Raw genomic sequence first — 22,776 nt, forward strand, 5'->3', positions numbered from 1 at the left:
ATAACTGAGCGTGAAATGATCTGGAACAATACGGACTTGCATATCTGAATTTACTCACCTGCATTTTGCCTGTAGGATTCTTCACACTAGAATTCCCTTAAATTTAAGAGAGTAACAGGGTCATCAATACCACCCAACCTCACACACCTAATTTACAGACCTAAATTAAGAAAGTAATCTGCACGGGCGCCCTGCACAGTCAGTCTGGGTAATGAGAAATTGAGCTTCTGCTTTAATTTGCATTCTGGAGGTGCCTCTCTCTTTTCACCAGCTCTAAAAGGATCCAAAGAAAACTACCTTTCTTACTCAGGCATCTAGTTCAGGTTCCTATTAGGTGATACAGAGATTCCTGTATTCTCACTGCCTCCAGCTCAAGACTTTTGCCCATTCTTGTCTCCACTCTCTGACAGATACAGTATATAAGAAAGGTTACTGAATCATAATGATCCAGTCATGGAGCTCCTTCTCTTACTCTTTGAAGAAATCTATTCTTTTTTCAACAGTTATCCACACCCATTGCTTAATCGTAAGCAATTAGTAAGATTCCACTAAAACCTGGTTTCAAAACTCCAAATTACAGCATACCGTGCATGTAGTTTCCAGAAATTTGTCTCACATCCCAGTAACTGCAAGGTGTAAGATATCTAAAAGAGGTCATGAAAAAAGTATAGATGGGAAGAATACCAGCAGCAAAGCCCACAAACGTCCTGTAACCTATTAAGAGTGGTAGGGGTAAATATAAGACATAATTCAGTCAGTGAAAGGCCTTTAAAATTCAAATACCTTGTTCAACACCCAATCAAGATGCTTCCTTTCTTGTCTGTTCTAAGCATGTATGATTTGCACAGACCTCATGTGTAGCAAAATGACTTTCACGTGCATGCAAGGGAAAAAGCATGCAACAACCGATAACATCACACACTTGACTCCCACGAAATACGTTACACCAAGGCCTTTTTTTTGCTGCTCTATTCATATAATCCCCTAGATGCATCTGAGTACCTAACCTGGGAAAAGTCACTCCTACCAATGACAGATAAATAGATAATACATGCTAAACTGGCTTTCAGTTTCCAAACTTCAGAGTAAGGTGCTTCATTTCTTGATTTCTCGGTTGCTGTAGTTGTTTAAAAATGAATACCATTGAATATTTAACAACAATACCCCATGAATGTTAGGTCAGAGTTTGCATTTCTGGATTTAAGCAGCTGACTAATGTATAAAGGGTACCAAATTACTCATAATCACTCAAGACCTCCTGTAACTTAAAATGGGTATGAGCAGATTATTTACTGTACTTGGAGATGGTTTTCACAGATTAGGCAGGCATTCAAGAAGCAGAAAGAGAGAGAGGTATGAAGAAACCAAGCACTGAACACTTGTTTGAGATGCCAAAATATCTGTATTATTTCTTGGGCCACTTTTGCAAGTAATTCTTTGATCTCCCAGAGACAAGCTTTCTCTTCAGAGCCCTTCCTTATCTGTCCTGGTTTTCTTACTGGTTGGGCTTTCCTGACTTTCCAACAGCTCACCCAAGCAAGAGGAAACTCCTTTCTCTTCTTTCTGTACTGAACAAATTACCCCCAATCTTATCCAAATAACCTCATTAACTTTTCCTTTCTATCTTACACCCTTTTTCTGCTTCAAAAATATCCTGTAATTTCCCCTGATTTTAGTTTTATCTTACACAGCCATCAACTTGTCTTTAAATACGCTTCCAGAGAATGACTGTCATTTTGCCCTACACAGACAATAGTAGTGAAAGCACAGCTTTCATCTTCAATGGCCTTATATTATTCCCTTTTGAAAAAAAAAATGCCACCTTAGAAATGTAAACATATATTAAAACAAACAAACAAACAAAATTAAAACCATAATTATTCCATGAGATAATGTTTTAAGGTTTAGCTAGAACTTCCCGCTTGCCTTCGTGATTAAAGTTGTATTGGCATTTCCTATTAGCTGACAAATTACATTTTGGAGATGGAGGAATCATAAACTGCAGACATACCTGCAGTACTGATAACGTTGCCATTTGGAGAAAGCAGAAGCAGGCACACCTTTCACTTTTATCACCTCCTGTAATTGTTATGTAGTAGTGTGTGCGTCTAGGCCACCTTCATAGCTACTGGAAATGGAGATAATACTGTGGGTATCAAAAAAGTGTGTAGTTCTCTGGCTGTACAGACACCTTTTTTTGGATAATTCACTTTCTAAACTTCACAACCATACAGTTTAAATTTGCATTGACCCCAAGAATCCTACACACCTAAATCAGGCACACTGCTTACATGAGATGAGTCCCAGCCTGGAAATCCTGCTATGGGGTAACTTCAGGGAGTTTTGTTTCCTAGGGTCTGAGGATCATTTCCTACAGCAGGAGTCCTAGTCAAAGCCAAAACTCTCATTTCTTTCAATGAAAGCAGGTCCAGGTCAAACGGGGTAATAAAATAAAATAGAGCAACAGGCTCAGAAGGAAATCACTGCTTTTCGACCTCGTGACTCTGGAATGACACCAGCTTGACACATGGAAAGAAAAAGAGGGCTCTTCTGCCCTCATTCAATATGAGAGTGATTGAAAATGACATTCAAAGGTAGTGCCTTGTTTCAGTTTTAGTGCTGCAGTTTTGTTCTGCCTTTGTATTTTGTTAAAATTTTCTATGTCTGAAAGCAACTTGCTAGATTTCTGAACACTCAGACATACTCATGTTCTGAACCCATGCGTTAGCCTTTTGAATTCATATTCCAGTTTAAATTTCTATGTATGTCAAACACAAGATGTTAGGCACATTCAGTACAGTTCTCTGCATGCACATATTCCTGTTCTGGCTTTCACCTTCTGACTGGGAAACTGCCATCTGCAGTAAAAGCCGTATCTTCTAAAAGCAATTTATAGTTCCCTGGCTGTGCTCAGACAGCTTCCTTAGAGGACTCCATCTGTTTTGAAGCTGTGATATGTTTTTTTTCCCTGCTGCAATCATTATAGTCTTTTTTCCCAACAACTTCATAAACTCTCTTAATGTGTCCTTTCTATCTCTTTTGTAGTCAGAATGCTATATAGCCCTTCAAGTTAACAAATGACTGTTAAAAAAAAAGGGTAAGTTTAGGTTAGATATAAGACATTCTTCAGTCAGAGGGTGGTGAGGCAGCGGAACATGTTGCCCAGAGAAGTTGTGGATGCCCCATCCCTGAAAGTGTTTTAAGGACAGGTTGGATGGGGCTTTGGGCAGCCTGCTCTAGTGGGAGGTGTCCCTTTTAATGGGATCTTTAAGATCCCTCCAAACCCAAACCGTTCTATAATTCTATGAATGTTGGTTAAAAAGGAAAAATGACGAATTTCACAAACACCAAAAAAAAAAATCAAAAGGTGATCATTTTTTCATGCCACCTACAAAGCTAAACCAAACATTTGTCCTCAACAATCTACTTTAATAATTCAACATAAATGGGATGAAATTTTCATTATTTTTTGCATTGTTTTACATTGGCACAACAACCATCAGAATATTTCAGCCATTTGTGTTTCCAGTGTTATCAGTGGAGGGTAACTCAAATCTTCCAACAGTTTGTCCTAGGAAAGGATGTGAGACAAGTTGTATGTTCTGGTCATACTAGCAAGAGGGTGACATAGGTATGTGGGTCATGGTATTGTTCTCCAAAAAATCCTAGCAGCAGGGAAAAGGCACACAGTTGAACCTTCCCTTTGATTTTTATCTTTCCGGCACACTTCCATAGCTAAACATCTCTACAACAAACCATGGTATCAAGTGGCTGACAAGGTGCTGTTGTTCAGATCACCATGTTTGTGTATGATTTATCATTTAGAAGATACAGACTTATAAACCGTATTCATAATTCTCATCCATTGTTTATACTTAAATGATCAGAAAGAAGAAATGGTAGGCCAAAATGCTTCACAGCTTATTGCCAGCTAAGGAAAAAAAAAAAAACATCACAACTGTGCTTGAAGTAGAAACCAAGACCAGTGGCAAAGCTTTTGACAACAGCAAAGCAATGAATACAGTTTCATTTTAAAAAATCCTACGGGAGATCCATGCTTTTTGAAAAGTTTGTCCTGACTATGGACACTATTAGTACTTTGAAAACTTGGCTGATGCCCAGCTTTAGGCTTGTTTTAGCAGAGGAGAACAGTAGCAGCAGCACAAGTATGATTCAGAGAAGGCACTGGTAGGCCCATCCAAAAAACGTTACACACATATTTTCTATTGGGACACTCGTACAACTTGTGGAATGGATGTAAGTGCTGAAGAGAAAAGCATAAACATCCCAAATGTCATCCCCATTGTTGCTGTATCTCCATCAGCTGCACCAGTGTCTCCATCAGCCTCTTAACCAAACTATGCAGGTTTGCCCACGTAAATATTGCACATGCTACAAATATAGCCAAGGGTATTTTCTACAACATATGGATGTATTCTGGGAATACACAGAGCTAGGAATACCACAGCCTCATGCCTTTGCACAGGACAAAGAGAAACTTAAACACTGACAGAAACTGGTCAAACTGCAATATTCTTTATGACATTTCTCAACGGGTAGATACAACTGTGAAGTTTTTCTTTCTTCATCTAGAAAGATATTGTAAATATATCTGACAATGCACAGACTAATCTTTTACATACACCCTCAATTCAGTCAATCCCCTCTCTCGCATTTGACACTGACTATAGACTTCTTAGTCATTTCTGAGTTTACATTTTTTCTCAGTTATTTCTAACAAACCACAGTTACATGGCAGGGAGATGAAAGGTTGAGCGAGATTCTCAGGGCTCATGAGCAAAGTCCCTAACAAGGCACAGCTGATATACAGACAGACAGACAGACAAAGATATCAACCATGTGTTGAAAATAAACAGTTGCAGTCCATTCTCTCATGCTGGGGAGGAGGAGGAATGGCATGCGGGCAGTGTTTGAGAAGGACGCTGCCATTTCTCTGGACCTGTGTTCGTCCCGCGATAGGAAGATGTTGTTTACACAGCCTCAGTTCTTGTGTCTATCTGCAGCTCTCACCATCTTGACCCAACACGAATGGTTTTACAACCATTTGTTCATGACAGACGTGCAATAATATCGCAGTAAGCCAAATTGCTCTGTGGAAGAACAACTCTGACAGACAAGAAGTAAGTGTATATTAGACATACATTTTAGCTATTATTTATAAACCTTCTTGCTTCTGAACTAGCTCACATTCAATGTTCCAAAAGCAATTTCCTAATATTCATAAATCTTAATGTTCTTCAGAGGCTACTGTATAATAAAAATATGCATCAACAGAAGCACAAAGAAATTTGAATTCATCCCAAATCATACGGCTTGTCTAAGACAAGGGATCTTGACTGCTCCTACCCTACTGATCAGACACTTATCTCCTTCCTAGGCAGTTTACCAAGTTACGTATTAACCTTAAAAATATGTAAACAGCTGTTTAATACCCTGAGGTGAATATGCCCATCAACATTACGTTTACCTGCTTCTGGTATGCAAAGTCAGACTAAATAGCTGATATCCTCCTGATTATTTTGAAGTATTTTTTTCTTAAGTGTAACATGACCCTGTTGCTGCAGTTAACATACTCAAACATATGTAAATATCTAATTTTTTTTACCAATTGCAATATATGTTTCAAAGGATAATGAACATGGGAATTGTCAGATACCATTTACTATGATATATCCAATTAAAAAAAAAAAAAAAACTTTAAAAGAATAAAAATAATCTGGACTTATACTTCTCAGTGTACACAGTAAAAAATAGCATTTACCAATATGAAACATAGGGTCCTGCCGTTTTCAATGAAATAAAAACAAAACAAAAACAATAGGACTATCAGATGCAGTGTAGATCCAGACTTACTGTGCTGGAACATGGCAAAGAAACAGATCAAGTATACGGGATGCAGCTTAAGCCATAAAAAGCAGAGGGAAAGTGTATGGCAAACCAAATAACAGTGGCAGTAGTACAACTAGTAGTAGTACTTGTAACTAACATCTTCCATAAGCCATCACAGGAGCATTTAATTTACCTAAGGTCCTACTTCCTCAGTACTATCTGAATTTTCCACTTTACTTTTGCAGACTTCTTGCTGTCACAGTTATCAGTTCCTATCAGTACCTCTACAACAAATGTCCATCTGTTAAAATGCTGCTACTGTTGCAATAGGTTTCTGCATAGTGTAAATTCCAAAAGTAAAATGGTAATTAACCGTACATTTTGGAAAACTTGTTATTTACAGACCTGTTTAGTTTTTTCAAACAAAACCATAGGTAATCACACAGAAATTAGGAGCCAGGTGTTAATAGGTATGTGCATTGTTCGTTTTTTGAAGGGAACATCAGTTTTTAGAAAAACAGATATTGACAAAAGGGGAAACAATACATCAGACAAGTAGTGATTTTGCATATTACTTTCACTTAAAGCACATGCAGAAATTCTTTGGTATATTCACTGCATCCTACCCTTCTGACAAATCAATAATCCAATTACTTCAGTGAGAAAAAATGTGCTTGTCTTATTTAAAAGAAAATCAACAATTCAGTTGCAATTCTATAAAGACATAACTCATGGTTAAGAACAGAGCTCGTTAATATTTTTAGCACTATCTGTTCAAACTCTATTGCTGAAATCGGTGAAAAATGTAACACTTGTCAATATGAATAAAAACTGGAGAACTAGGACTGAAATGAGTGTCTACTATGGATTATTTAACTAAGCAAAGCACCATGTTTTTGAGCACTGATTGAGAATGTATTTTACTACCTAAGAAAGCACTATACCTATTGATAAATTACTGCATTTTGTACTTGGTATGTCACTTTTAATCAGAGAAAGTCTAAATGCTTCATGAAACTGGACAAGCACATTAGAAGCATCAGCTAAAAGAACTAACAAACTTCCATTATGGACTAATTACCATGACTTGCACAGAGAAGCAGCCTGCCTCTAGCCCCTGTAGGCCAACCACGTTGTTATCCCTCCTGGAAGTGGTGATTTTAGCTGCTGCCAGCACGGGTAAGCTTCAGCAAAGAGCTAAGGAACGAATGCTTGGCCTGCACGAACCCTCAAAGCTGGAGAGGGAAGAAGACTTTACAGGCACTCAGGGAAAAGCCCAGAAAGCTCATGTATCCATTTTCCCCTAAGCAGAAACGTTTTGGCAGGTTTGTTTGTTTGTTTGCTTGTTTTTATGTTGGGAATGTATGGTTTTTCCTGGCTTCTATCCTATCTCTCAGGAGGAAAAGGGAAATTTTGACTAAAAGAAAATGTAATTATAATTAACTCTGTTAGTAGTTTTCATACGCTGAGAAGAGTAAGCAAAAGAATACGCTTATTCTTTTTGTATTCTTCATACAATAAGAACTTTTTTGTGATTCAAAGGGGGTTATTTTCTAGCTACATTATTTATAGGCTCAAATGATTATGGATATTTTTTAAACCAAAAAAAAAAAAATCATAATTATCAGAGTGAAAACAGATGCAGGTCAATGCAATGTAACACTTTACATAACAATCAATAAAAATGTCAATACAAACAACTACTAAAGGCACCATATGACATTCCAAAGGGGGAAAAAAAAATCTTCATTTTCTACTTAGATGCTTTCCTTCCTTTATCAGCAGATGGCAAGCAAATTACTAGTTCAATCCATATGTCTGTATCTGATAGACAGTGTTTTACAAGTCTGAAATTAGTTTAAAACATTTTGATGTTGGCCAGACTACAGAGGAAAACAGGATAACTTTGTCTATTAATGAAAAGTTGGTTTTGTCATAACAAATACTTCCACAAGCTACTACCCATCCAGACTCATTCAGTCGCTAATGGAATTTGTACCCAAAGACATAATCTGTGTTTAACAGACTAACAATTTGTAGTTTCATCCATATTGCTCTTCTGCTGTGCTCCAACACGTCTCCTTACCCTCGCTGAGGTTTACTTAGCGGTGCTGATGAAAGAAATCAAGGCCATGAGAATATTTTTGGTAGGAAGGATATCAGATCACTAGGGCCCTTTATGTGCATGCTAGTAGGCATTCAAGAGAGAACCTGTCAGAGCAAGGACCATTCAGACCAGCACCCTGTCTCCAACCATGGCAAAGTGCAGACGTCTAGAAGAAAAAGTATTTTTGAAAATTTTTCTTAATCTCTCCCAATCAGGAAGCCTCCATTTGTGATGCAGATGATGTATATTTTGGGAAAGGAGACCTGGAAAACCTACGTACTAGGTTCAGTTCAGACAGCTGGATTGAGGTCCTGCTGGCTTCCTAATCCTTACAAAATTTAAATTCTTTGCCAAGGACCTACAGAACTCTCACAGATAACATATCTCTCTACTTAGTGCTTTTAAAATTCTTCTTTCCTCACAACTGTGAAGTACCTGGGTGGGAGACTGGTGTCCAAAACGGCTTCTGCTTCACTTCTTAAGAAAGTATCACTAAGAAAGCCTCCAAACACCTTTAGCAATGATTAAGCCTTCTCACCAGGCTGTCATTCACTCACAGAAAGCTTACATTTCAGAAAAAGTCCATCCTAGACTTTATACCTTGCAATCCTGGAGCACTAAAGCCTGATGAATCTCACCCTCCTGAGACATACGCAGTCAGTCACAAGGCTTGACTGAAGCCGAGTCTGGTGTTAGGGTCCCTTAGCACAATATCCTACTGAGACAGCCCAGACCGAGGCACCAAATTTAGCAGACACCAACTGCCCACTTAATTTTTGTGAAATTCCCTGCATCAATTCTGCTCTGACAGTCATTATGGATGCCTACTGTAAAGACCTCTACCCTCCAACTGTTTAGTTGGCTATTAGGAGGCAAAGGCAAATTGATTAAGTGCTGATTAAGTTTACAGTCTTTTAGGCATGAGAGGTTCTGTTGAAAAATCAAGCCAGATTTAAAACTTCTGCTAAGAGGAACATAATTTTCTGTAATGGAAAAATCAGTAAAGCTGGAACATACTCTTTGCTTTAAAAATGATTAATACTAGTGCTATAAACCATTTGGCTACACAACTGCAGAAGGTTCTGGGATCAGTGGAGAGACATTTTTAATTTTAAAATAAATCTCATTTCTTAAATTTCATTCTGATTTTTAAACCAGTAAACAGACTAGTAATACACACATACGCACAAAAGCATATGTAGGTGCCAAGCTGTTTACAAGAATCAGAAGCCTGGAAGCCAACAAGATTTTAATCAAGATTTCCATTAACTCTCCCCACCCCTCAAACCCTGCATAAGGTATGGGTTGTAAGAATTTTAAACAAAAGAAATACATACATTTCTAGCATACTTAGTCAAATATAAAAGAATTTCAGTAATATACTAACAGGTACTGTCCTACTGCCAATGGAGAGCTTTTTGTCTTCTTTATCAGCTGCAGGGAGGAATGCCAAAATGATCACCATAGCTGAGTCCATTAACTGAATTGTGAAGAAAATGCTTTTCTCAAGAAACAGGCTGACTGAATGTATCCTGCACAATGCAAACTTTTACACAGGTCTGGGATACCTCCATTTTAGCCTTAGATTGCTGCTGCCACAGAACATTGAAGAAATAAGAAGTGTATGTCAGTATCTTCTCTTCTAACTCAAGAACGCAACACCATGAACATTAAAGCAGTTACTATCAGAAAAAGAACTCATAAATATGTAAAGATATCGTTCTCCATACGTTTTATAAAGGGGATAATAGCGGTGTATTAAGTTTTGCTTTGATTTTAAAGTTTTCACCTTGCGGTGTCTGCCTTACAGCCTTTTAGTCATGTACAGACTGGAGCAGCAACAGCTTTGAAGTGCCCAACTTCCAGTGAAGTTCCTAACATTTCTTTTAATAAGTCTGAAGAGGTCTGTATGTGATTTACTGTAATTTCAGAACAAGCTCAGAAATTCACCCTAACACAAAAAGATACAATTTCTTCATGAAAGAATGGGAGTCATTTGAGCACCGTATCACTGCCGGGGGATGGGGGCAGAGCGGCAGGAAAATGCTTTGGCAGCATGATCAAATGAAACTCAAAAATACTGGCTGTATACAAGATGATAGTCAAAACTTTAAGGGAAACAAGACAGAGCTTTCTACAGATGAGTTCCTTCTATTTTTTTTTCCCAACCAGTAAATATAGTTTAAGTGATTCACAGCCGATTTTTATAATTGTAATGAGCAGCTGTGATCAAACTCTATTTGTAGCATCATAATAAATTTGCCCCCCACCTACTAAAATTAGTTCTAACCATTCAAAATTCCCATTTGAACATCTGACTGAACAAAACAGGCATTGCTCCATGCCAGAAACTGGAGGAAATAGACCTAAAATATGCCATTTTCTCACCAGAAATTGCAGGCTCCCAGAATAACATGTGAATTAAAACTCATTCCAAGGTTGTTTGCATTGCTCTTCATTCCCATTCATAACAAATTCCTTGACAAATGTTCTGATTATTTCTCTTTTTTTTCTTGCTTTTTTTATTTAAACACAATTTTCAAATCACAGACGGTCTTGCAAGGAGAAACAGCCAATAGTACAACCCATCTGAAAATGGAGAGGGTGGAATTTTACTCTCAGCAAGTGCTGGAGGCAACTGACATGATTAAAGACTGCAGTTTAAGCCATCGTTAAAGGCTTCTTCCCATAAGTGAAAATGTGTAGTTTGCCACTCTACACATCAGAGGCATGTAAACCAAAATGAGGTCAAAGTTAAACAAGAAACACAAATGCCTCACTCTAAAAAAGTTCCTGCTTTCTCTTTTTTTTTTTTTTTTTTCTAATCAAGTTAAAGGGGAGAAGAGAAATTTTAACGAAGTTAAAATGATGATGTTTCCTAAGTTTTTCTCTTTTGCCAGTATTTTTGCAATAAGTTACATCATCGTGCCCAGAGAAGATAATTGGCAATATTGACTCAGGATGCTTATGGGGAGGGCTCTTCGTAGCACTGCACAATAAGGATTTTAAAGCACCTCCTCACTCTCATCTTCTGAGGCAAGGAACTGCCCTTACTTCCATTTCACAGACAGAATCAGGAGTATAAGGCCTAGATAAGCTAAGAAATCAGAGGGGATTAACCATCTAACTAGGACAAATATGATTCACCAGCTGTATTACGGCAAACACAACAAGTAGCAACTCCCAAGCACTTGATCAGCAATCTGAGCAGGAACTGTTCTTCCCTCTTCACTGGAAAGGCACACTTGCTGCAGCTGTAAATGCTGTCCAAGACTTAGGCAACATATGCGCTTTAATAATATGATATAATATCACATATAAAATTACATATTATATATGATAATAACAAAATAATTATATTTGCAAATCTCAGGCAGCACAGGGAAACACGAACCAAACAACAATTGCAAAGTCGATTAGGAAGCTCCCTGCTTTGTGCAAAGCACTGTGCAGCCTGTGCTGCCACTGTGCCATTTGCTTCAGAAACCTACACTGCAAAAAGAGAAATCATCCTTATTCCTTCTCTTGTCTTTGCATAAATAATATTCTATCTGAACTCCAAGTAAACAATGTAGCATGGTACAGAATACGTATATTTACAGATTCCTATTGCATGCATACATTATTATATTGCTACAACAACGATCATAAGATTTCGTAAAATATACATAATGCTACTTAGAAGAATGCTTAGAAAAACATCAACAGAACCATTTAGCCATTATAAAGCATCATTTTAAAAACAGAACTTGGTGCAATAAGTAAATAAATTCTATTAGGCAGGAAATTGTTCACTAAATCAATTGTGCTGCATTAGAGATCTTAAAATTAAGACTACTTGCAAGGTGGCCACATGCAGACTCTGAGGAGTGCTAAGGTAACAAAAGAAGTTACATAAACCCTTTTGCATATCTCACATGTATATTTGTTTCAGCACACATCTGTTCATATAACAGAACTATTTTCCATGGTTGCCATTTTTAATTGGGTGTATTAACCCCTAGATAGCTCCATGGAAAAATCCCAGAACATGTGTGTGCACTGTTTATTCATAAATCTGTCTTTAAATCTTCGCCATTTTGAATTTGTTCAGATGTGGATAGCATCTGGATTCCTTCAAATCAATTATAATTACAATGATCCTTTCTTAGTCCAATAAATTAAACATTTATTTGCTGTCTATCATAATATTCCTTTTCTGAAAGAATCTATTTATTGTGTCTTTTAATTACAAAAGTACATGTACAGAGTTTTCTGAAATTCAACACAGAAAGCCACTGTGCACTTCCAGATGTTAAAGGTATCCTCACATAGATTTTCATTGTTCAGCACCACAGTACTTCAGGCAAAAATAGAATTATGTACAATCCTTGCCGGCATTCATCTATGAAATTTAATTTTCCATTGAAAATCTACAAGTTAGCAGCAAGTTCTGCCCTTGGACATGAGTGTGTGTTTCCTCTTGGATCCAGTTTGGCAAAATTTATCTTTGTTTTTCAAATACAATTTGAGTTTCCACTTCAGGTATACAATCTAATGCAAAGTACTATTAGTGATAGAGAATAAGAGCAGAACTGTCTAATTGTTATAGATGCACTTTTCAAAACTTTGGTAACTATTTTTGCCCCTGACACTCTGGAAAAGCTCAGCTAATTATTGAAATCATTCAGCACATCAGAAGCTCTGTTTACTTACTTCCAAGCTTAAATGGTGCTTCCCATAGCCAGCTCTCTGAACTGTTTAGGCTGCACGGCGTTATTTGCTCCAGCATGTGCACATACAAGGCCTACAGCTGCGCTCCACACCATGACCCTGTTTCTTTTAAAAGTACAACCTAGTCACATCCACGTTGCAAAAAATAATAATAAAATTCAGCAGTGTATTTGAAGATTGATTAAAAAATAAAATTATCTGCTCCTGGGGGATGGAGGCAGGTGCCCACCATACACATGGTTCAGTCACTGCAGCTGCAGCATGGCAAGAAGTGGCTGCCCCAGTGCCTGGGGATGCTCAAGGCCAGCTTCATGCATGCGAGCAAAGTGGCATTCCAGTGACCCAGGTACCACACATCGGACCTGAGAGGGCAAAAGACAAGTCCTCCCATCCCACCTAGCAAGGGTAATGTGTAAACAAGTTAATTGCACCCAGCACTGACTGACAGATGCTTTGGCTGGTCAGTTCAATACGAGAGGGCACCCTCTTCTTCTTGTCTCTCCCATCCCAATCAAGCAGCTTGTTTTAAATCAAGAATTATCTTGGTTCTCCCTGCTTGAATCATCGTTATTGATCACAGCAACTTCAGTAAGGCTGCTGCTGCTGACGCAGTGGCCCGGGGGCCTGTCCCAGCCCTCGCAGCCCTTTGTTCCCCGACTGATTCACCTCTCCAACAAGGATTTTGACGTAGCTGCTGCCCTTTTGCATTATTACTGCGCCCCACCCAAATAATGATTTTATCATTTAAAGCTCTCCTTAACCACATTTTGCAGAAGAAAAGAAAAATAAATAAAAAATATGCACCGTCGGGTGGGTAAACACGCGCGAGGTGGGGCTGTCTCTCCACATGACAGGCACACCCCACACAAAAACCAGAAACATGCCTTGAATTGGGCAGGTTAACATTTTTCTAAAAGTTACTTTCTAGTCCGATCTGATCACTCTGTCATGATGAGTAATGCAAAACATTCAATTTCTTGTGGGTTTGGTTCCAGTAGTTGCTAAAAGCAGCCAAGTACATGTTTGTTTCTCAACGGCTTCAAACCTTCGGCGAGCTATTTTAGCTCCATTCGCAGCCCGCTCCCCAGCGCGGGATTTCACTCAGCTCGGTTTTTGCGCAGGAAACCCAATGCCTCAAAATCGTTTCTCTTTGCGTCCTATCTTTATTTTCTCACTTTCCTTGCAGGATGATTCTTGCCCTTTTCCAGGATGTAGTTATATTTAAAAAGCAGCCCACCACCTCCCCGAGCAGAGACTTGTGGAAACAGGTGCTTCAAAAAAAAAAAAAAAAAAAAAAAAAAAAAAAAAGAGAGAGCATTTGGCAGCTCTGTGACCTGACAGAGCTGTGTGCGTTAGTAAGACACAGTGCCTGCTGAGTTCCCCTCAGCTAATTAGAGGACCCGTATGGCAATGAATGGCCTTGACTATAAATACTTCCTGAAAGATCTCTAACAGAGTCAGAGGAAATGGGAAAAAAATGAGATGCAGCTACAGGGAAACTATTTCAGATGTTTCTTCTTTAAAGGGCTGCTTTTTTTTTTTTCCTCCCCAACGTGGCTGAAGGATGAGCTGCTGAGTCCAAGATCTCCAACAACTTAAATACAAGATATATGATGTAACTGTATCTGTTAAATTTAATTCTGTAGATATACTGTTGAGATGCTGTTATCAGAAGATGGCTGGATGTGGGACACTGAAAAATCACGTTTAAAACACAACCTGCCCCAAGAGCATGCTTTGCATTGAAGGCAGCAGCAAGACTTCTACCAACACCTGAGAGGCAGTTTTTACCTCAAAGGTATGTTGCCATTCTGGCCAAGAATTTCATGTTTATATGCACAGGAGTAGTATTTTGGAAATCAAAAGGCCAGTTTGGCATTTGCACCGCTTTGCAGGAATCTGGCATCCAGCTCCGGATAGCAGAAGAATGCTTTACAACAAGAGAAATAGTGTTTTGCTACTAAGGATTGCATCTGACATTTACTACACCGATATTAAATGAATCAATCATACATAAATTTACTGATACTTGCATACGTAGTGCTTGTTTTAGAATGAGCCACAACTGGCCACAGAGAAGAAAGCAAAATGGGGAGGACAAATATATTTTTCTGACTTCCTCTCTCTGAATTTAAAGCCATGTAGCAACTTCTTGACTGAACACTGCAAGAAATATCAGGAGCATAAATATCACAGACAAAAAGAAAAATAACTCTCCTTAAAGTAAATGGAAACTTTCTTGAAACACTGTCATTTCCCGTGAGGAGTTTAATCATTGTGGTGCAAAATAATCTCGATTTAATAGCAGAGCTGCTTTTATCCTTTGCCCCTGTATAAAAAACTCACAGCAAATGTTACCATAACTTCAGCTGGATATTTAATGTTACAGCCTGCCATCTCCCTTTGACAACAACCACCAGTACCTTTGCAATAATTTGATGATCTCTCTCTCTCTCTCCCTCTGACGGTACACAAATCCACCCGTTGCATGAATTATAATTAATAATACATAGGCATCTCCCTGTGCTTTCAGGCATACGCAGCCCTGCAGGGCACACTGCTATTCTGCATCTGCATCAGCTACACTACGATGCAAGGAAGCAGTATTTACCAATACCTTCAGGGGGGCTAACTAGGTCTGTATGTAGATCTGAAGGCACAGGCTGCAATTCCCCACTTTGTGGAAAACTTTGTACGGCAGTGTCCACACGTAACAAAACAGGCCACTTCATTTAAAATCAGTTTAGCAAAAAGTTCCTGCTGTCCAAGATCAGCGTTGTCAAAGCATTAAACAATCTGCCTGGCCCGGAGTCTGCTGGCTGCCAATGTGCTACCCAAAAAAGGAACATTTTTGCATCTCAATAGACTTTCCAGTATCAACAAATCTTTAAACTAAAAAATCAGCTACTCTAAGGAAGAGCAGAAATAATGTCTACATTGTACCACGCTGGGGTACATTTTTTGTAATTCCCATTTGCAAAACATACATATTCGCTGTAAGTACAGCTGCTGGAAACATTTTAATAAGAAAAATAAATTAAAGCTACTCACAGAAGTGTACCAAGCCCCTGAGAAAGATTCTGTTACACACACACAGCCTGGAAGCTCTCTCGGGGAAAAAGGTGCGTCCCCTGCATATGTGTGCTTGCACACATGCAGAGCTCAAGCTATTGCCACCGCACTATCTCCAGCTCCTCAAAGGTCACAAGCCACTAAAAAGAAAATAAATCCTACCCTAATGACTCCCATGAATAATCTACTGTAGGACAGAGCCTGGGGAGAGAACACGACCATCATGCATTGAAGGAATGCGAGAAAGCAGCACATAAACAGCTTACAGAACACCCAAAGCTGAGAAACACTTAATTCCAAAAGTTTACAGTTATCATTAGAGAACTATGGGGGCAACTGTATATTTTCACCCTTTCCCCTGTTGATCTGTATTGCCCTTGATATTTTGTTAAAGTGCTAATAACTCCAATCATAAACTCAGTATCTAGAAAACTGCCTTGCAACATTGAACTCTCTATCTTTATGAAAAAAATGTGAAAAACATTATCTTCCCTCTCCCTTCCCCCAGTCATCATGAGAGAACTAAAAAATGAAAAGCACATGGTATTACTGCTACTGTTGAATCATTACAAATCATTCTTAATAAACAGAACCACTCTATAAATACTGAATAGCCAGCACAACCAAAGGGATGTGTTAGATTTTTTCAGTCCATTTCTCACAGTGTTTATTCACTGAGTAATCCCAAATTTTTGGCTTCCTCTGTGCCGATCTTTGAAAAAACACAAAATGAAGGTGTCTACAGAGATTTTATTATAGGTTTTGTTTCCTAGTCACCAGTCGTCCTGGGATACAGTATTTTGCATGAGAATTCATTATATGATACCACAAGTATGTACTGATTTAACCCCTTGTTTTTACAAAGCCCCAGATTTTTGAGTAACATTAACTATTTCTGCCAACTATTTCACATTAGAAAAACACATTTCCCCAAAAGTGGATAATCATGTGAGAATTGGTAACAGTATGATTTTTTATTTTCAGGATTACCAAAATTAACTTTACCCAAAACGGAGAAGGCTTTTTCTGAACAATTTCTAACTTTGCCCAGACTGAGTGAGCTTCCAGGTATTCATAACACCCAACACAAAGCTCCCACTGGTCAAGCTGACCATCACCTTTTCTTCTTGCTTAGTGGCCCCAGTACTTCATCCTATAGCTCTGTCCATAGAAAACTACATCAAAAATAAAATAAAATAAAGGTTTCCATGAGATCTTTTTCACAGATCCTGGGGAACAGGGAACATCCATCTCACTGGAAGAATTAATATCACTCATAGAATCCCACTCCTTCATCTTCCCCCATCTCCTGTCCTCCAGCTCCCCCCCCCCTTATCTTCAAGCAGGTTGAATTCTCACTGTTTTCCTCTACCCATTAATAGTGATGAAATATATCATTAGGGACTCTGTTCCTCAGAAGTAGAAAGTTAACTTCCCCACTTGTTTCTTAAATAATTCAAACTGACAAAGGCAACTTGCCCAATTTCCAAATAAAAGTGAAAATGAAATTATTATAACTAAAGAGAGAAGGGAACAAAAAAAAAAAAAAAAAAACAACAACAACAACAACAAAAAAAAAAAGAACAGACAACCAGGTACTTAGCACATCAGAGTCCAAAGGCAATGAAGGTAAAAATGTATACAAAAGTAATTGTTCTTTGAAAGCTGTCAGCATGATTTCACCAGTCAGTATAGACCTAATCCAGTATTAAATCCTTTTACAAACCATATAAAAAAAAAGTTGGGTTGTTCACATAATTTTAAAATGCAAGAAATTCATTTATATACCCTGTTAATACACGGAAAAAAAAAAATAAAAAAAAATCAGAAAACCATGCACATTATTGGTACTTTATATTATTTGAAAATCTGGAAGTGATCAAAACATTTCCAAAGTGATAAAAAATAATAACAAATATACCATTATCTTTGTATAAAGATTGAACTTATTTTAAAGGATGGCATAAGAAGCAGCCAGTGCACAGTTTTCCTTTCTTCATTTAGTATTGCCTTAAAATCATAATATAATGGTCTTATTCTACTATTCTACTATTTCAGATTTTAAGCTCTAGTTACCAAACAAATTTAGACATTTATAGAGCTGATTACCAGGTCTCTTTGGATAATGTTATTAAGAAGTCAAAAAATAAATGAAAATTATTTGTACTCTGGATAAACCCAAAATATAAACGGCTCCTCTGGCCAGTATATAACTAGTGTCATATGTACAGCATGAATTCCACTGCTAGTCAGATATATATATATATATTTTTAGACATATTTCTAAATGGAGGAGAAATATAAACCTGCCATTCACAATGAGCACACACCCAGGCCCAACCAGGAACCTGTCATCCTGTGACTGCTTCTCATACACTTAACATCTGACATCAGTAGCTATTCACGACCTGCAAGGCACAAAAGACTGTGGTCCCCCTAAATTGCTTGCAAACTTTAAGTGACAGACACATTATTTTATAATTAGAATAACTGTAATATTTTTAAGACTACTGACTTCATCTTAAAAGAGCTTTGAAGATTTATATATGTATATGTATATATATGTATATGGAGACAGATATATACATGTATAAACTTAGCAGACCATGGAATAAAACATTTATCTTGCCTTTGGTCTTCTTCTGTCATGTTGTTCACTCTTACAGTAATGGAAGTTATGGTTATAAATGTTCTTATAAAAGACAATGCAGAACAAGAGATGATCACCACTTCCGTTCTAGTGAAGTTCACCTGCAAGTTCCTAAAAGTTCAAATTTCAGGGGAGCAGCCCCTGAAAAAATTCAGTGATGACACCAGGAGGAAGGCTCTTATTTGTCCCTGTGTTCAGCTCCTCAGAATTTGAGAACTCTTCTAACTTCAAGTTTACCAACAGGGGAAAAAGCGTAAGTTAGGAAGTTCCTTATGTCTACATTTTTTTACTATTATATATTTTTTTAGAAAGACAGAATAGGAATTATTTGGTGCAATGCATATTCTCCCCTTCTTTATCACACAAGCTCCTTCCTTTTCTCTCTTTTATTTGCTTCCAAGGCAACCAGACAAGTGTCAAAATTGATATGTAATTATGCTGTTTTACAAAAAAAAAAAAAGAGGTTATTTTTTATTAACATTTAACTCAGGTTTCGTATTCTTATATATTTAATAATGTGAAATCTTGCTTAAGTGTGAACTGTCACACCACCTCAAAATTTAAGAGGTGATTAGTTGTTTCAGTGTAACAGATGTGCAGCCTTCTGGGGTTCTAAACCCTCATTCTTCAAATGCATCATCAACCTGCACAATTAGCAGGAATGATTAAACAAAATTCAATCAGAGCTAAATAGCAAAAGCAGATTCACTTGCTTACTAATACTGCATCAAATATATGCACTGTTTTATGCAAACACTTTGGAACATTTACCTGTCAGTTTCGGTCTACAAGTTTGAATCTTTCAGTCTTCCCCTGATTTTTATTTTTGTTTTCCCATGCATTCTCTCTGGAAATGAAGAAATCTTTCACATGCCTAATTAAACATAGCATACATGTAATCAGAAAAAAAAAAAAAAAAAAAGAAAAGAAAAGAGAGAGAGAGAGCTTCCTACCCGTAACAAGGACTGGGATTCATCCTTTGCCTTGCCGTCCCCGGATCCAGGGTAGGGCTGGGTGAGCTGCCCGGCCTTCTCCGCCGCTCCGGCTGGCACGCCCTGCAGGAAGCCCTTGCTCTCCACCGCCAAGCCGTAAATGGGCCGCGCAAGATGGGCAGCTTCTACGTTCGGACTATCCCTTAAAGGCTTTGGCTGCTCTTGGCCAACAGACACGGGGGTCAACAAGCCTAAACTGGTCTGTGTGTAGGACGGGCTCCCCCTCAGAATGTCTGTTCCTCTCCAGGTCACATTACGAAGATCATCAGCGGGACTGTCAGTCCAACCCTTCTCCTTAAGCACTTCCTTATCTTCTATCTTTTCCCTCTTGACTATGCTGTCAGATATGGGCTCCCCCATTTTGGGGTCTGGATTAATCAGACTGTAGACCTTGAGGTCAATTTTTGGCTCCTCCTTGATAGACGAAACGCCGTGACTGTCCTCCCCATTGGCTGTAGTGATGTCCACCTCCTGACAGTGCACAGTGTTGAAGTGCTCTAGTAGTGACTGAGTGTCAACAGCTGTGAAGCTGCACTGACGGCATTTGTAGCAGTTGTGTACTCTCCTGGAAGGAAACGAGAAGTGCATTAATGCCAGTCTCCCTTCAGCCCTCCCGCTCTCACTGGCTTTACCCACCCAAGAAGAAAGAAAATAAATTCAACGTACAGTACGAGTCCCTCCAATAAAGCAGGCAGGTTTGCTTTGTTGTCTGACACAATAGGGGAAAAATCCTGCTGCTTTTCACCCCCACGCATTGCAATGACCTCCTATTGTTCATTCATACTCCACTGCATTATTCTAAACTTCATATAATTTTCACTGGGATTTGTGTTGTTTCCTTTCCCGTTTGCTGCAGTACACTCTCCACTTTCCATTGTGGTAGAAACACTGAAGTAGTATTTTTTTTTTCCAACCAAAATCGAATAGTTAGAAGGGGAAAGTTTTCTTTGTATAAAAAACAAACAAATAAAACCCAGTATTCACATAAATATACTCTAGAAAGTTCAAATGTTGAAAAATTCCTTTGCTTTCCACCATTTTTAGTTACTTTTGTTGACAGATCATTTTGAGTGGGACTCTGCTTAACTTACAGGATAAGAACACACCAAAGGATGGCAGGTTGCACACAACAGACAATACTATTTGTCCTCTGTGGACATTTCAACATGACCTTAGATGCTGCTCTAAAGCAAAAGCAGCATAGTTGGCTGTGTCAATACAAGCTGCATTTTCCTGTCAAACACAGGAGTGATTGGGTAAGACCTGGAGCAGTATGGAATAACGCGCCTTCCTGTTTTCATTCGCGAAGCCTATATAAAGTGCTGTATTACCAAATTATGTAAAGCATATGTTGCTACATTGGAACAACATGTTACCACTTTATCTATCAGAGGAACAGAGCACTTTTTATGAGCTATATAACATTATGAATAATCATTTAATGCACAGAAGTGGTCCAAGACCTCCATCGGAATCAGGCCCCGCCGCGCCAGGCTGAGCCGAGCACCGTCCCTGCCCTTCCTCGACACATTCGCAGAGCTGCAGCAACCTTCTCCCTGCAGATCCGCTCACACATCCACACCCCGTGCGTTCAAGAGCCACAACAGCATCTTCAGCCAAGCTAGAAAACGAGCCTTTCACTATCCACACAGGACAAAACTTGCATGAGAAATCTGTTACTGCCCTGACAACTCCAATTGTTGGAATTAATTCTTCTGAGGCCAAATCCTGGTCTCGGTGAAGTCAATGGCTAAACTCCCATTGACTTCAGTAAGAGCAGGATTTGGCTCTCAATGCATCTGTGGAACTGGAATGATACACAAAATGTCCCTGTTTAAGTATGATAGTTTAGAAGGGACAACTTGCCAAACTTCCAAAAAAAAACAAACAAACAAAAAAAAAAAAAACTTGTCTTCCTTCTTTCCTTTAGTTGAAAAAACAAACCATATGTTATTTACATTGTCTGATTTTCTTGCAGTTGTGTCAGCGTGCAGACATGAGCACACATTCAAATTCGAGCTTTTTAGCCCTTGTGCAATATCAGTTTTCTTTTTGTCATTTTCTGTTTTTATATTCATTTTAAGGGACTAGTTGGGCTCATTCAGTTACGCAAAAAATACAGTCAGCTATTCTCCATATAGCCTTATGGCAACAAAACCTACTTGTAGGAGAGAAAGCTGCGGGTTAAAATCCTGCTCTGGCTATGTTCCCCTTCTTTCATTCTACAATTGTGTTTTATTAAAATCAGCTTCTCTCTCAATGCGACACTAATATATTCACTCTTGCAACTTAATTCTTCTCTAAACCAAGCTTAATTCTCTTCTGAACCAAAAAAAAAAGGGAGAGTGCTATCTGATCAAAACCATTTTACAAATACAAAAAGCCAAGTTTTAAAGAGGGTCAGCCCTGTAAAGGTGGGATACCATCAGGGAAGTCCAAGTTAGAGAGGGGCTAGTTATCTTAAAAGCCAAGTTAAACAAGACACCATTTGGGGCTAATGGCTCAACCCCATACCTCCCCATGTTAAAGTTTATCAATCCTTTGGGAGACTACTTAGCCCTAAGTGTCTGTTGTTTAACTTGGCTATTTCAATAGCTAACCCCTCCTTTCTGACTTGGCTCTCATCTACAGACATCACACCTCCAAACAGCTGATCTTTTTCTGCCTAACTTGCTTCTTTTTTTTTTTTTTTTTTTCTTTTCCCCTCCTCTCCCTTCCACGCTGGCTAAATGGTTTTGATCAGGAACAGTAAACACCACAGGAGTGCTGCCATGCTTATGAGGCCACAAACAAATGTAGAATATTAGATACAGTTGTAACTGAGTGGCTGGGGCCCTGCTGAAATCACCTTTTTTACGTGAGAGGTTTCTTAATTTAAAGGATTTATAATCTATTCAGAGGGAGTCATGAAAACATTCTGTAGTTTTCCTGTTAAACTGTGATAGAAATTGTGATGTGGAAAAGACTGATTTCAACAGGTAGCAGTAGCCAACAGGCTTTTTCTTCTAGGACATATACTTCTCTAGTAGCGTCCATCGCTGTCATTATAAATCTTTGTATTTTACATGTCCTTTATATTTTTCTATCCAAAAGCTCAAGGAAAGCAAGCTGAAGTTTGTAGCTGTCCAATGTAAGTCAAAGTCTCAAATAAAATAGTAACTATTGTAACCCTAGAGAACTTTTTTAGAATTGGAAACTCTTATCCTTCCCCAGAACAAGGCATAAAAAGAAGTATGTTTTCACCTCTGATTCTTATCACCCCACCCTGAGAGCAATCAAGAGAACAAGTTGGCAAGCTTTCATTTCTTATTGTACCAGAGTTTAAATCTACACAAGGTTCCTAAAGGTCTGAGTTACAACTAGATTTGTGCACAGAACTTCCCAAAACTAAG

The 22,776-nt window shown here is 38.4% G+C and overlaps 1 protein-coding gene across 6 annotated transcripts in view; it reads right to left on the bottom strand.

The window, feature by feature from the left end:
* The window catches only part of TRPS1 (transcriptional repressor GATA binding 1), a 214,380-nt gene that overhangs the window by 131,094 nt on the left and 60,510 nt on the right, over positions 1-22,776 (bottom strand). For all 6 annotated transcript variants that reach the window (XM_082753864.1, XM_082753865.1, XM_082753860.1 and 3 more), the window contains one exon: positions 19,346-19,949. In XM_082753864.1, the coding sequence (XP_082609990.1) occupies positions 19,346-19,949 (604 nt within the window). The remainder of the gene's footprint in view (positions 1-19,345; positions 19,950-22,776) is intronic.

This window comes from Aythya marila, assembly GCF_965140915.1.
Source record: "Aythya marila genome assembly, chromosome: 2".
Classification (NCBI taxonomy): Eukaryota; Metazoa; Chordata; class Aves; order Anseriformes; family Anatidae; genus Aythya; species Aythya marila.